Source organism: Malaclemys terrapin, chromosome 2 (assembly GCF_027887155.1).
Source record: "Malaclemys terrapin pileata isolate rMalTer1 chromosome 2, rMalTer1.hap1, whole genome shotgun sequence".
Lineage (NCBI taxonomy): Eukaryota > Metazoa > Chordata > Testudines > Emydidae > Malaclemys > Malaclemys terrapin.
Window position 1 is genome coordinate 141626007 of NC_071506.1, and position 13165 is coordinate 141639171.

The window sequence follows — 13165 nt, forward strand, 5'->3', positions numbered from 1 at the left end:
GAGGAGGGGCTGCAGACCATGCACCAGCCCAGGAAACAAGTCAGAAGGGGTGGAGGTGTTCGGAATGCGGGGGTCAGTGCCCTCTGGGGAATTATTTTCCCTCTCCAGTGGGACTACAGTGCACCCGTCCTAAGCCAGGCTGCAGTGCTGTGCACTGTCCCTCGCCCCCAGAAATGACGGCAGAGGTCTGGTTTGTAAAGTGCCAGGGAGCTATAGCAGGGCATGGGGTTTTGCCCACTGCAGCACTTGAGCCAAGTTAGTCTGTTCCCAAGACGGAGGCTTGGGCCAATCTGACCACAGCTGGGATAGGGAATCCATGTCCTAGCCAGGAGGGACAACACACACACGCCCCTCGCTTCACCCACCTTCTTGGATCCCTGGCACATAATAACGCAGCGCCCCTCATCATCCTGCAGGGGGCGATTGGCATGGCCCACCATCTGCAGCACGTCGTAGATGGGGTAATCCACATACCTGAGACAAAAGGAGAGAGAGTGTCCTGTCTGCAGTACTCCATCGCTGGCAGTGCCTGACACACCTCAAACCGCCAGAGAGGGGCGGGGCACCTCAGGACAATCCCCTCATTCACGAGCCACTCCCTCCTCCACCCGCCTACTGTAGGCACGGAGAGGTCTCCTCCCCCATGTGCTCAGGGATACTCACGCATGAATCTTGCCGTTATAGTACTGAGTGTCCATGATGATCACCAGGTGAGCAGCTACGTTCATGCCCCAGCACAGGCTCCGAGAGGCCACCACCACCTGGACAGCACCTAAGGGCGAGCAAGAAGCAGTCAGCCAGAAAGCTGCAGGATATTTCATAAGCAAACCCTGGGCAGGGGGAAGCAAGCTGACGCTGTGGCCGTGCATGCCAGCAGAACCCCCATTTGGGAGCGGGGGTGGGGACCTGACATGGGCCCTTCGCTCTCAGGCCCAGGGCCAACCTGTGCACTGAGCAGCAGCCCCTCACTGTCCCCTGCAAGCAGCATGAGCCCCACTGCACCAATGCTGTGTATGGAGCTCCGCCCAAGTCCTGCTGGCCAGCCCCACTTGGTTTGGGGTTAAAGCCGTCCCTGGGCAATGGGTCACAAAGAGGACGCAGGGGGATACAGCGAGCTGAGCACAGGGCTGGGAGTCCAGACTCCCAGGGGTCTCTCCATAGCTCTGCCACTGTGGCTTTGGCAGGCCACCACCTCCAGGCCTCCTTTGCCCCGCTCCAGGGTGGGGACGACAGCAACGTGTGGCGGCTCGCGCCCCCGTTCGCGCCCTTTACCAGAGCCGAACAGCTGCTCCACCACGCGCCGTTCCATGGCTGTCAGCCCCTCGTGCAGGTAGCCAACGCCGTTGAGCAGCGTCTCCTTGAGGGTGCCGTCGCTCAGCTTGTCCAGGTATGGCCCCAAGTCCTTCTCTGTGCAGTGCAGGAACCTGCAGGGAGAAGCCATCAGGGCCCAGCGAAGATCCCCGCCCGCCCCGAAGCAGCGCCCACACGCAGGCACTACGTCCTCACGCCCCGTCAGTGGGATCAACTGGCTAGAGCAGGCAGCAGGGCCATTCCCAGCTCTCGGAGCTGCAGCCTTCAGAGCAGGGGACCAAGAGCCCGGACACTTGGGTTCTGGTGCTGGCTCAGCTACTGACTACGGACCCGCATTACGTCATTTCACCCCTGTGCCTCCATTTCCCTGTCGATACAGGGGGTGTAACGTAACACACCCTTATTCTATAGCGCTTGCCTCACAGGGTCTGTGCCCAGCTCCGCGCTGCCTGGGGGAGTTAGATGAGACACACACAGGTCACTTAACCCAACCTGAAAGGCAGCCACCTCTGGGATGGAACGCAGCGGCTTTTTAATAGCACACAGAAGTCCAGCACGGCGAGGGAAGGTGGCTGAACATGCAGGCGGAGGCCAGGGAGACAGTGGCTCTAAGAGGAATCGTCGGGCCAGTGGGACTGATTACACACCCCTACAGGTTGGATCACAGCATGTTTAGTGAGCACAAGTGATCAGGACGCGTTCCCCTCGCCCCCATGGGCCTCTCCACTGGGAAGAGTCGGAGAAAAGATGAGGGAGAAAACCCCGAATGCCCGCCCAGTCCTCCCCTCCCGCCCTAGTACCTCTGCCTCTGCACATCGGAGGCACAGGTGGTGAGGATGTCTATGGCCGTGAGGCGCGTCTGCTTGCGTGACGGGACAAAGACAATGACCGGCTTTTTGGGGGAGTGCTTCATGATGGCATGATAGACTGGCTTGGCCATGGACAGCAGGCGGGTCTGTGTGTGGCTGATGTTGAAGCCCTGAGTAGAAGAGAGAAGCCGGCAGTGAATGAAGCCCCTGACCAAAGCTCCGGGGTGGGGTGCTCCTCCTGGGTCCCTACCTGAATGTGCAGCTCCAGGGGCACGGGGCGCACGTTGGGGTGGAAGTTGAAGGTTGACGTGGCGCTGCAGCCCAGCCAGTGAGCGACATCCTTTGCGTTGGACAGCGAGGAGCTGAGGGCCACGATGCGGATGGGCCGCTCGATCTGGGAGGAGATGTAGCGCATCCGGGAACAGATCACCTCCAGCACGGGCTGCAGATGGATACATGGGCAGGTTACAGTGGGAGGGGGGTGGGGGGGAGGAGGGGAGGGGAACCCGTCAGCCTGTGCCCTCTCCCCAGCCCCTGCACCAAGCAGCCACTCAGCGATGACCATCAGTTCTGCAGAAGGGCCGTCCCAGGCTCCCATGGCCTCTGTGGAGATCCCCAGCTCCGATCCAGCTGCAGGACTTACCCCTTCCTCCCCACCTCCACTGGCCTTTCAGACCCGATCTTGCCGCCCGCTTAACCCTGTAGCTGCTGGCCTTTAAGTGTCAGGGGTACGCTCCCAGCAGGACTTCGCTCCAGGGGGTAGCCCTGGAACAGCTTTTTCCCCCAGTACATCATGCAGCAGGGATGAGATTAGCCACCCCGGTGGTCTAGCTCCCCCCAACCCCTTTCTCTGGGCACTGCTCCGGGCTGAGGTACGGGACAGCCCAGAGAAAGGAGCCGGCGGGGCTCCCCCGGTGCGCCCAGGCAGCCCAGCCCCCTCGGCCTCCTACCCCATTCTCGCCCCCGATGAGGTGCACTTCGTCCACGATGAAGAGGTTGACGTTCTGGACATTCTTGCGCTGCTTCCAGCGCCGGGACAGGATGTCCCACTTCTCGGGGGTGCTGATGATGATGTTGCCCTTGCCCAGCAGCTTGAGATCCGTGCTGGTCTCCCCCGTCAACAGGACCACTTTCTTACCGAGCCGCTCCTGGAACTTCTCGTACCAGTCGAGGAAGACCTGCCAGGGCACAGCAGGCATGGCCGTTAGCCCTGGGCCAGAGCTCTTGGCTGGGATCGCCCTGGAGTTTCCTTGTACTCCTTCGGGGTCACAGGGACATTTGGGGAGGAAGGAGGGGGCAGGACAGCAGAGTACAAGCAGAGGAGCAGAGACACAAGAGGCCCCCCCACCTTCTCCTGGGGAACTGGGGTTCCCAGCACACGGGCCGGGGGAGGAATTGAACCCACGCCCAGGAGACAGGGCCGTGGGGACTCACCTGCTCAGCAAGGGCCTCCATGGGGGTGATATAGACACAGCGCCCCTCTGAGTTCTGCAGCAGCATCCTCAGGATGGCGAACTCGGCACAGATGGTCTTGCCGCTCCCCGTGGGGGCACCCACGAACACATTGTCGTCGCTGTTATAGACGGTGTTAAACACTGGAGAGAGACAGAACCCTTGGTTACCCCTGAGCCATGCTGCCCGGAGGAGGTTTGGGCATTTCAGCCCAGAGCGGCTAGGACAAGGTTCCCATGACCCTGGCCTCCTTGCTGGCAGGCCAAAGCCCTCACAGACAGACTGGCACCATCACCCCAGAGGAGGCCCCTCCTGGCCAAGGCACGCAGCAGGGCAGTACTGTAAACACCTAACAGGAATTCCTCACAAGAGGAGCATTACAATGCAGACTCTTTCCAGGTTGACTTGGCAGACACCGGGAAGCATTTTAAGATCAGAACACAGGCTCTCTCCTAAACAGGCCAACACTAGTTGCTTCAGAGGAAGGTGCCAGGATCTCCGCCACCAGGCAGATGTGGGGTAATCTGCCCCCATGGGTGTCTTATGGAATGAAGAGAGGTAACTAGTGGTGTCCCCCAAGGGTCTGTTCTGGGACCAGTCCTATTCAACATTTTCATAAATGATCAGGAAAAAGGGGGAAACAGCGAGGTGGCAAAATTTGCAGATGATACAAAGCTACTCAAGATAGTTAAGTCCCAGGCAGACTGCGAAGAGCTACAAAAGGATCTCTCAAAACTGGGTAACTGGGCAACAGAAAGGCAGATGAAATTTAACGTTGTTAAGTGCAAAGTAATACACATTGGAAAACATAATCCCAACTATACATATAAAACGATGGGGTCTAAATTAGCTGTTACCACTCAAGAAAGATCTTGGAGTCATTGTGGATAGTTCTCTGAAAACATCCATTCAGTGTGCAGTAGCAGTCAAAAAAGCGAACAGAATGCTGGGAATAATTAAGAAAGGGATAGATAATAGGACAGAAAATATCATGTTGCAGCTATATAAATCCATGGTATGCCCACACCTTGAATACTGCGTGCAGATGTGGTCGCCTCATCTCAAAAAAGATATATTGGAATTGGAAAAGGTTCAGAAAAGGGCAACAAAAATGATTAGGGGTATGTAACGGCTTCTGTATGAGGAAAGATTAACAAGACTGGGACTTTTCAGCTTGGAAAGGAGATGGTTAAGGGGAGATATGATTGAGGTCTATAAAATCATGACTGGTGTAGAGAAAGTAGATAAGGAAGTGTTGTTTACTCCTTCTCATAACACAAGAACTAGGGGTCACCAAATGAAATTAATAGACAGCAGGTTTAAAACAAATAAAAGGAAGTATTTCTTCACACAGCGCACAGTCAACCTGTGGACCTCCTTGCCGGAGGATGTTGTGAAGGCCAAAGACCATAACAGGGTTGAAAAAGAACTAGATAAATTCATGGAGGATAGGTCCATCAATGGCTATCAGCCAGGACAGGCAGGTATGGTGTCCCTAGCCTCTGTTTGCCAGAAACTGGGAATGAATGATGGGATGGATGACTTGATGATTACCTGTCTCTTCATTCCCTCTGGGGCACCTGGCATTGGCCACTGTCAGAAGACAGGATACTGGGCTAGATGGACCTTTGGTCTCACCAGTATGGCCGTTCTCAAGTTCTTAACCCCACCCCCAGTAGTTAGAGGCTGGTGAAGTCCTGAAACAATCCCTTCCACTCCTGCCAGGAGTATTAGCTACTTAGCTCCGGACATCCCTGTTACCAAGGTGCAGCATTTGGGAAGTGAAAACGTGGCTAGGGAAAAGTACAGTCTTGGCCTTTGGTCACCACAGTTGGGCCTCTTCTGTTTGCCAGAAAGGTTTGGCAATTGTTCAGATCCCAGCAGCCTGCTCTTTCCCAAGGTGCAGGGCAGGGAGAGAGGGCAGGATATCTAATGCAGAGGATCATTCACCCCCACTCTCCAACCCATGGAGCTGGGCTACCTACTTCTCAGCAGCCCAGGGCTCACGTCAGACTCTGCTGCAGGGGGAGCTGGGCTAGTACCCACCTTGGGTCTGGATGGGGTTGAAGAAGGGGAACTTGTCCTGGTAGAGGCTCTCAAAGGCACTGTTACGCAGAGCGGACACGGGCAGCGGCTGCAGGTCCAGGAGCTCTGTGGGCGGGGGGTATTTCTCGGGGAGAATCAGGTGCCTGAAGGACACAGGCAGCTGCGTCTCACAGGCTGGAAAAGAAAGCAAATCAGAACAGTTTGTACAGCGAATCAGCCATAGCTGTGTCAGACATACCAGAGTCTGAGCTCCCAGGAGCCTAGGGGTGAGGGGCCAGGGACTGTCTGGATCATTGCAGCAATGAGAGATCCTTAGAAAGTGCCCAGGTGCTGCAATGCCTTGCTAGCACAGGGAAATACCAGCTCTCAGCACTGAACTTCTCCTACAAAGCAAATACTTCCACTTCTGAGAGGGATGATCACCACCCCATTCCTCCCTTGTCCCCCACGACAAGCCATCCTTTGCTACCGACTGATCTCAGCTGCCACTCCCCACCAGCAATTCATCATCACAGCCCAACCTGGGCCTGACACTCTCCTCCCACAATGCACAGCGGCAGGTCTCCCCAGCCAGTGACTGAGGCAGGTACGTGTGCTGTCCCAAGGGCACGAGCCAGTGTTGGTTTTGCTGCTCTCACAGCTCCAGGTGTCCCACCCGTTCCACGTGCAGTTCAGTGGGCCTCAGGGGAAGGTTCAGCCCACTCCCTAAGTAGGGGCTACAAATTGCCTTATAAAAAGATCCTTCCAGAGGCCACCTGCCACCACTGCTTGGCTAGCAAAGCATCTCCCCCACTACAGCTCCTGCAATACAGCACAAAGACGTCCCAGCCCAGCGGGCAGGTTGGAGACTCACAGAGCCAGCGGTCTGAGACCACCCGGATGAAGTACTGCGGGGGCAGCGGCTCGAACACAGGCACGAAGAAGGTGATGAGATGCTCGTCCTGGGCGTACTTGGCTTTCAGCAGGAAGTACTCGTGGTGCAGAATCACTTCACTGTCCACATCCTCCACCAGGATCCAGAAGGCTTCCGACGAGCCGTGCACCTGGGCGAGACAGCAGTGAGCTTTGCAGCACAGCGCCCAGAGCTCTCCCATTCTGACCCGCCCTGCACTGGGGCTGCCAGCCACAGACAAGCTTGGCCACACAGGCCCCTGCCCACAAGCCCACAGCTAGAGCTCTTCCAGAGCAACACTGCTCCTCAGGCACCGTCCCACCACACAGCTGGATTTTCACACGTTCCCAGGCCAGAAGGGACCATTGTCCTCCACCAGTCTGAGCTCCTGGATAGCACAGGCCAGAGACCGGCCCCACAATTCCCAGAGCAGAGGTGTATTAAATCTTCCTTCCCCAGGAAAAAGCAACAGAGAGTCTTGTGGCACCTTTAAGACTAACAAATGTATTGGAGCATAAGCTTTCGTGGGTGAATGCCCACTTTGTCAGATGCATGTCGGAAGTCCCTACCTTCCCCAGGTAGGGACTTATCGGCTTAAGTCACCCCTCAACCTTCTCTCAAGCTAAATGGATGGACAGACTCAAGCAGCTCACCATATGGCAGATTTTCCAATCTGCCATCAAGTTGCCGCCCTCCCCCGTGACCTGGTCAGCCAGGACTGCGTGTCTCCGGGGGCGCCTCTCACCTTCTCATCCCACTGGAAGTCAGGGGTGATGGTTAGCTCCACTTTCAGGGTGGACCTGGTGATGGGCTGGAGATGGACCGACAGCTCCAGCTTTGGGAATAGATGAACATACTTGTGGATCGTCTTGCCCATCTTGGGCATCCTAATGAGCTCCCCTGTAACATGGGACACAAACGTTATGGGCAGCATTAGGGGAAGAGAACGGGCAAGTGGATGGACCCACACGCTCAGTGCTTCTCCAATTCAATGGCATTCTGAAGGAGAAGCGGCTGTTTCATATCTAGAGAATTGTGATCTGAGGGCATCTGTTCCCACAGCACTGCTCTCAGGCCAAACCCATTCCCTGGACGTTATCTGTACTGTGGTAGCACCAACACAGCAGGGCCCTCATCCAGCCCCTGCTGTGCTAGGCGCTATACAAACAAAAGGCTGTTCGGTGCCCTGAGGTGCTTTACAGTCCATGTACAAGAACCAGCAACAGATGCATCCATCTGGTCCCAGGGAAAGGCTAATGACCGAACAGAGACAGAACCTAGGGGGAGTTTGTAGTAGAAAGAAGGCCTGAAACATAAGGCCTTGTCTCAAAGGCCTGGGCTAAAGTAGGGGTCAAAGCTTTGCTGCTATAAAGCAAAGTTAAGTTGTGAGCAAGAGGCAGGCCCTGCTCATAGAATCTGGCAAGCGCAGGGCTGATATTGCAGAAACACACATTCCCAGCTAGTGCTGGTACAGGAATATACATGCAAACACATTCCAAAAGGGGGGTACCGGAACACCCCGATATTAGCACATTCCCTACAGATAATAGGAACATGCTGACCTATCTTAAAGATAAGGTCTTGATGACAGCATGATGGAGGGATAGCTCAGTGGTTTGAGCGTTGGCCTGCTAAACCCAGGGTTGCGAGTTCAATCCTTAAGGGGGCCATTTAGAGAACTGGGGTAAAAATCTGTCTGGGCATTGGTCCTGCTTTGAGCAGAGGGTTGGACTAGATGACCTCTTGAGGTCCCTTCCAACCCTGATAGTCTATGATAGAGATGTTCTGATTAAACCAACAGGTACAAGGCAATGGGAGGGGCAATACGGAACTTGTTTGTATCGGCATATAAAGAGGGGTCTCACAGGGAGGGGATAGTGGAAAGTCCCACTGCTAACTGAGCTGGGTCCACTGTCACAGGCATACATGAATTGAGTATAAGGCACCAATACTGTGCTCCGTTGATAATAAACCTGACCAAGTTCCTTCGCTACGAACAGAGTCGGTGCTTATTGGGCAGTGTGACTGGAGCCTGCAGTCTGGCCAGAGTCAACGCAGCACGCAGAGAGAACACACCTGCAGCTAACATCTAACCACACTGGTGACCCCCTGGCCACTGATATGGGAAATACGCAAGCTGCCCTCAGTCGAAATCCCCTGACATCCTTTGCTCTGGGAGAATATGGAACTGGCAAGCGAAAGAGCAGTGCCTCTACCCGCCTCCCTCTGCCTTGCTGCAGTTAGTGCAGGGCCTCCGTGGGGGGAAAGCAAAGGCAGAGAGATGAAAGCCGTGAGTAGCTCAAATGCAGGGACTGTTAGTAGCCCCGCTTGGTACAGAGGCCCCCATTCCTATACCTATTTCATTGTGGTTCAGGTCATAGAGACGTTCAAACGGGAAGTTCTTCTTCTCGATTTTCTTCACCACCTCCTCGGGCAGTTTCCTGAACTGGCGCAGGGGGCACATGGACTGCCACCTATGGGGACAAGCGGGACACAGGAGTTAGCAAGGGGATATCCAGCGCCATCAGGATACCTATAGGCATGTGCCTATGTCCCCGCACTGAGAAAGAAGCCAGCCTTTTCAACTGTGCCACTACAAGCAACCATACCCACCACAGCTCATGTTTCCCCCCTACTTGGGTAAAAGTCATTCCCATGAGCCCAGAGACAGTGCTCCCCCATTCCCTACAATCAGAGCCCTCTGACAGCACTTCCACATTCGTGGGACATGGATTTCAGACTCCAAGAGCCCTGGGAGATGACACACTAGGCAGCCCCTTCTCCGGCTGAGACAAGCTCTATAGGTGCGTCCATGCCAACTCCATAGAGCACAGCCAGCCTTCAGGCTGTCCCAGGAATTAAGGTTACATCACTCGCTGGCCTGTAGAGAACTCGTTATGGTGCCATTCAATGTTCATGCACTCACTATCATCCCAGTCGCCACCAGCCTCTCTGGCCAGAGCACCTGGAGGTGAGGGGTGCACCCAGGGCAGGTCGGACACCTGGCTTGGTTATAGGCGGTAAGCTGGCAGCACATCAGAAATCCGAGCACCACGGAGCCATCACTTACATGCGTTTGTCAATCATCTTGCAGAGGTTCAGAGTCTTGTCAGTGAGCTGCGCCCAGCCACGGTTCAGGACAATCTCAAAGATCGCACGCATCAGCCGCCCGGCAGACTGGCAGGGACACAAGAGAGCTGTCAGAGCCCATGGGGGATCAATGGCTTTCACAGCCACTGGGGATTTCCAATTCACAACCAACTGCCCTGTTCCTACCCCAACCTGGGAAACGACGACTCCTGCCCACGTAGTCCACCCTCCAGCCATGTGACCAGCAAGCCTTGGGTCAGTAACAGCCAGTGACTTGGTGTGTGTTAAAGTGACTTAATCTGTCAGTATTTCAGATTCAAGCTCTATTGCAGAGCTAAGACCCGGATGTCATCTCTCTCCAAAATAAATTAGCTTTCACCTACAGTCATTTTCATGTATTCAATTATTAATGAGCACCTCACAGGAATTAGCCCCCGTTACAAATTCACAGCCCTATTAGTCATCAAAGCAACTAACGAACATTAACCCTCCCAGCCCCCGAGGAGCAGGCATTATCCCCACCTTGCAAACTGGGGGACCGGGGCAGAGAGAGAGTCATTCCGAGATAGTGGCAGATTTTCTACCAACGTGAATTCCCACTCACCTGGGTGACGTACACCATGTCTGCCATTAGAGCAAACCCTTCCAGCTTCAGCTGGGAGATAAAGGCCTGCAGGAGCACATTGATCTACAGACAGCAAGAATAGGAGTTAGATCAAAGCATTGATGGTGTATCAGCTGAGAGCCTCCCATCTTTGGGGAAGAGGGGTGGGAGGGGAGAAACAGCTCCTAGCTGGTCAGGGCTGGCACAACAGTACTGGGGGGAGATACTGCAGTTCCTTCCCACCCCCATGCTCCTGTCCAGGTGTGACGTTATTAGCATAATCTGGGACCATATAGAACACGGTTGCAACCAAGGTCCTGTAGTGGCACGCAAATCTTGTATAAAGGGGGTCAAATGAGGTGTCTAAGACAAGGTTATTGTTTGCTGGTTATAATTATGCTGTCTATATATGTGTATCAATTTTGTAGTTGAAGTTATGAATATTGGCTTTGTACTGTCTGTATTTCAAACTTATGCTAAGCTTCTGGGAAACATCCCAGGCAAGTTGGTGTTAGCTCTGCCTAGCCTGCTTGATGGCCCATTATCTTTTTCCTTTTATGAATAAACCTTTAGATTTTAGACTCTAAAGGATTGGCAACAGCGTGATTTGTGGATAAAATCTAATTTGTATATTGACCTGGGTCTGGGGCTTGGTCCTTTGGGATCAGGAGAACCTTTTTTCTTTTACTGGGGTATTGGTTTTCATAACCATTTGTTCCCATAACGAGTGGCACTGGTGGTGATACTGGGAAACTGGAGTGTCTAAGGGAATTGCTTGTGTGACTTGTGGTTAGCCAGTGGGGTCAGACCAAAGTCTTCACTGTCTGGCTGGTTTGGTTTGCCTTAGAGGTGGAAAAACCCCAGCCTTGGGCTGTGACTGCCCTGTTCTAGCAATTTGTCCTGAATTGGCACTCTCAGTTGGGTCCTGCCAGAACCGCATCGTCACACCAGGACACTGCACAAAAGGGAAGAGAGGCTGGGCAATAGGATCAAGCATTCCCTAAACCACCGAACAGAAGCAGGGAGGGGTTCAGTGCCGCCGGGCTCTCCTCTCACGCGGTGCCAGGCTTCTCAGGAGGGCGGGCAGAGGGGCGGCTCACCTTGGCACTGGGCTCCTCGATGCTCTCCTTCACTGGAATTGGGACCCGCTCCAGCAGCTTCTGGAGCTCCAGCTTCTCTTCCTGTGGGGAGACAAGGGGTGAGAGGAGAAGCCAGCTTGGGGGCATCGCGTACAATCCTTCTGAACCAGGGAAACCAGCCTGGCAGCCCTCCAGGGTACAGGAGAGAAGATCCTGGGAGCACCTCTGCTGCCTGACCAAGCCCCCTCCCCAACCCGTCCCAGAGCCGTACCTCCCGCACAGTGATGTTCTTGAACTCGGAGGACAGGGAGAAGACCCGGAAAAGCTCGATTTCACTCAAGGTGGGCTTCAGGAGTTGGTTGTAGGTTTGCACGGTCTCATTGGTGATGTAGTAGTGGCTGGCAATGCGGCCCAGCTCAGTCACCTGGGGGAGGGAGGAAGGAGTAACTCCAGTTTGCACAGACCCCTCTGGCTGATCGGGGGGGCTGAGCCAGGCAGAAAGGAGCCCACTGGAAGATGCAGAATGAAGCTGGCCAGCACAGAGGCTCCTGACATTCGGAGCAGAGTCCCTCAGGAGCCAGCAACGGCCCAGGGGAGAAGGTTCGTTGTGTCAGGGACACAGTTCCCTCCCTCGGCCCCAGCCTCTCTACTTTCATCTCCAAAGCAAAGGAGACCCAGGCCGCGATGGGAATTTGCTCAGCAAGGAGGCAGCAGTGTACCCGAGGATACCGACATTTGGAGCTACTTCAACCCTCCTCCCTGTCTCTTCAGACCAGTGACTCCCTTGAGCTCCAGGCTGGAAGGCAACAGCCACTATGCTCCCCAAAACACCCACTGTGGCTGATCTGGAGCCACCTCTAGGAGGCTGCTTGTACCCTTCTCCCCAGCCCTCTGGCTTCAGTGAGTCACACCCCCATCCCCTGCCTCACCTGGAAGTTCCCCGTCTTCTTATCATACTTCACAAGATTGTTCTTGTCTAGCATCAGGGCTGCAGTGTGAACCAAATCCAGCCGGCGCTGGTCCAGCAACGGGTCTCCCTTCAGGTCATCGTGAGAGAGCCCATAGAGCGATGGGGAGCGCAGCATTCGGATGTACAGGTAGGCATAGCCCAGCCAGTTCACTGCATCCTACAGACAGACACCAAGAACCAGCAATGCCAGTGATCTTTCAGCTGAGCGGGCACACCGCTGCCCCTGGAGCAGGAAGTTATGGGGACCATTGGTTCAAGGCCCAAAACTTACCATGATGTGACCCCGGCTAGATCAAGTAACTGGGGGCAGTTTTAAAGACCGAGGCCTCATGAAACATCAGAACTAGAAATACTGAAAGCAGAGAAGAGGCAGCTCCTACCCCGGCAGACTGTCATAACTGGCCTTAACTTGCACCCTTCTGAGTATGAGCTGCTTTCCTGCACTTCAGTCCTAGAGTTAGGGGCCATTATCTGCAGAACCACTAAAGTGCAAAATAAACGCTCTCTATCCTCAGAGCTTGGGAACCCCACGTTCAAGTGCCAGAGAATGCTCATCTCAGACATCCAGGCCAGCAAAACCATGCTGCAATGTAAGGAGATTCCAGCCAAGAAAGCTAGCCATAAGTAGGGGAATATTGTGAAGACCAAGCAGCGATCCAGAAACTGACAGATCACAGATTAATGCAAATGCCTTCAGGGCTAATACATTTCTCTAAGCGCCTATCCTGGACCAGGGAGCAAAAATCATTTCACTCGCTACCTGAGGACACTATTCTCTTCCCAGCTCAGGCAACAACTGGAAGCCAAAAATCACAAAACAGCCAAAGTGCTTCACTTACATACGATTTTGATTTACACAAACCCCAATCCTATGCTGGATTGAATGTGTGCTCCATCGCTTTTACAATCTGC

The 13165-nt window shown here is 54.4% G+C and overlaps 1 protein-coding gene across 1 annotated transcript in view; it reads right to left on the reverse strand.

Moving 5' to 3' along the window:
- The window catches only part of SNRNP200 (small nuclear ribonucleoprotein U5 subunit 200), a 43199-nt gene that overhangs the window by 4526 nt on the left and 25508 nt on the right, over positions 1–13165 (reverse strand). The window contains exons 21-36 of the mRNA XM_054017560.1: positions 12213–12410; positions 11555–11707; positions 11305–11385; positions 10205–10288; positions 9581–9687; positions 8866–8984; positions 7256–7410; positions 6472–6661; positions 5619–5792; positions 3555–3715; positions 3071–3298; positions 2371–2562; positions 2112–2290; positions 1273–1424; positions 664–772; positions 366–474 (exon numbers count right to left, since the gene is read on the reverse strand). Coding sequence (XP_053873535.1) covers positions 366–474; positions 664–772; positions 1273–1424; positions 2112–2290; positions 2371–2562; positions 3071–3298; positions 3555–3715; positions 5619–5792; positions 6472–6661; positions 7256–7410; positions 8866–8984; positions 9581–9687; positions 10205–10288; positions 11305–11385; positions 11555–11707; positions 12213–12410 — 2391 coding nt within the window. The remainder of the gene's footprint in view (positions 1–365; positions 475–663; positions 773–1272; positions 1425–2111; positions 2291–2370; positions 2563–3070; positions 3299–3554; positions 3716–5618; positions 5793–6471; positions 6662–7255; positions 7411–8865; positions 8985–9580; positions 9688–10204; positions 10289–11304; positions 11386–11554; positions 11708–12212; positions 12411–13165) is intronic.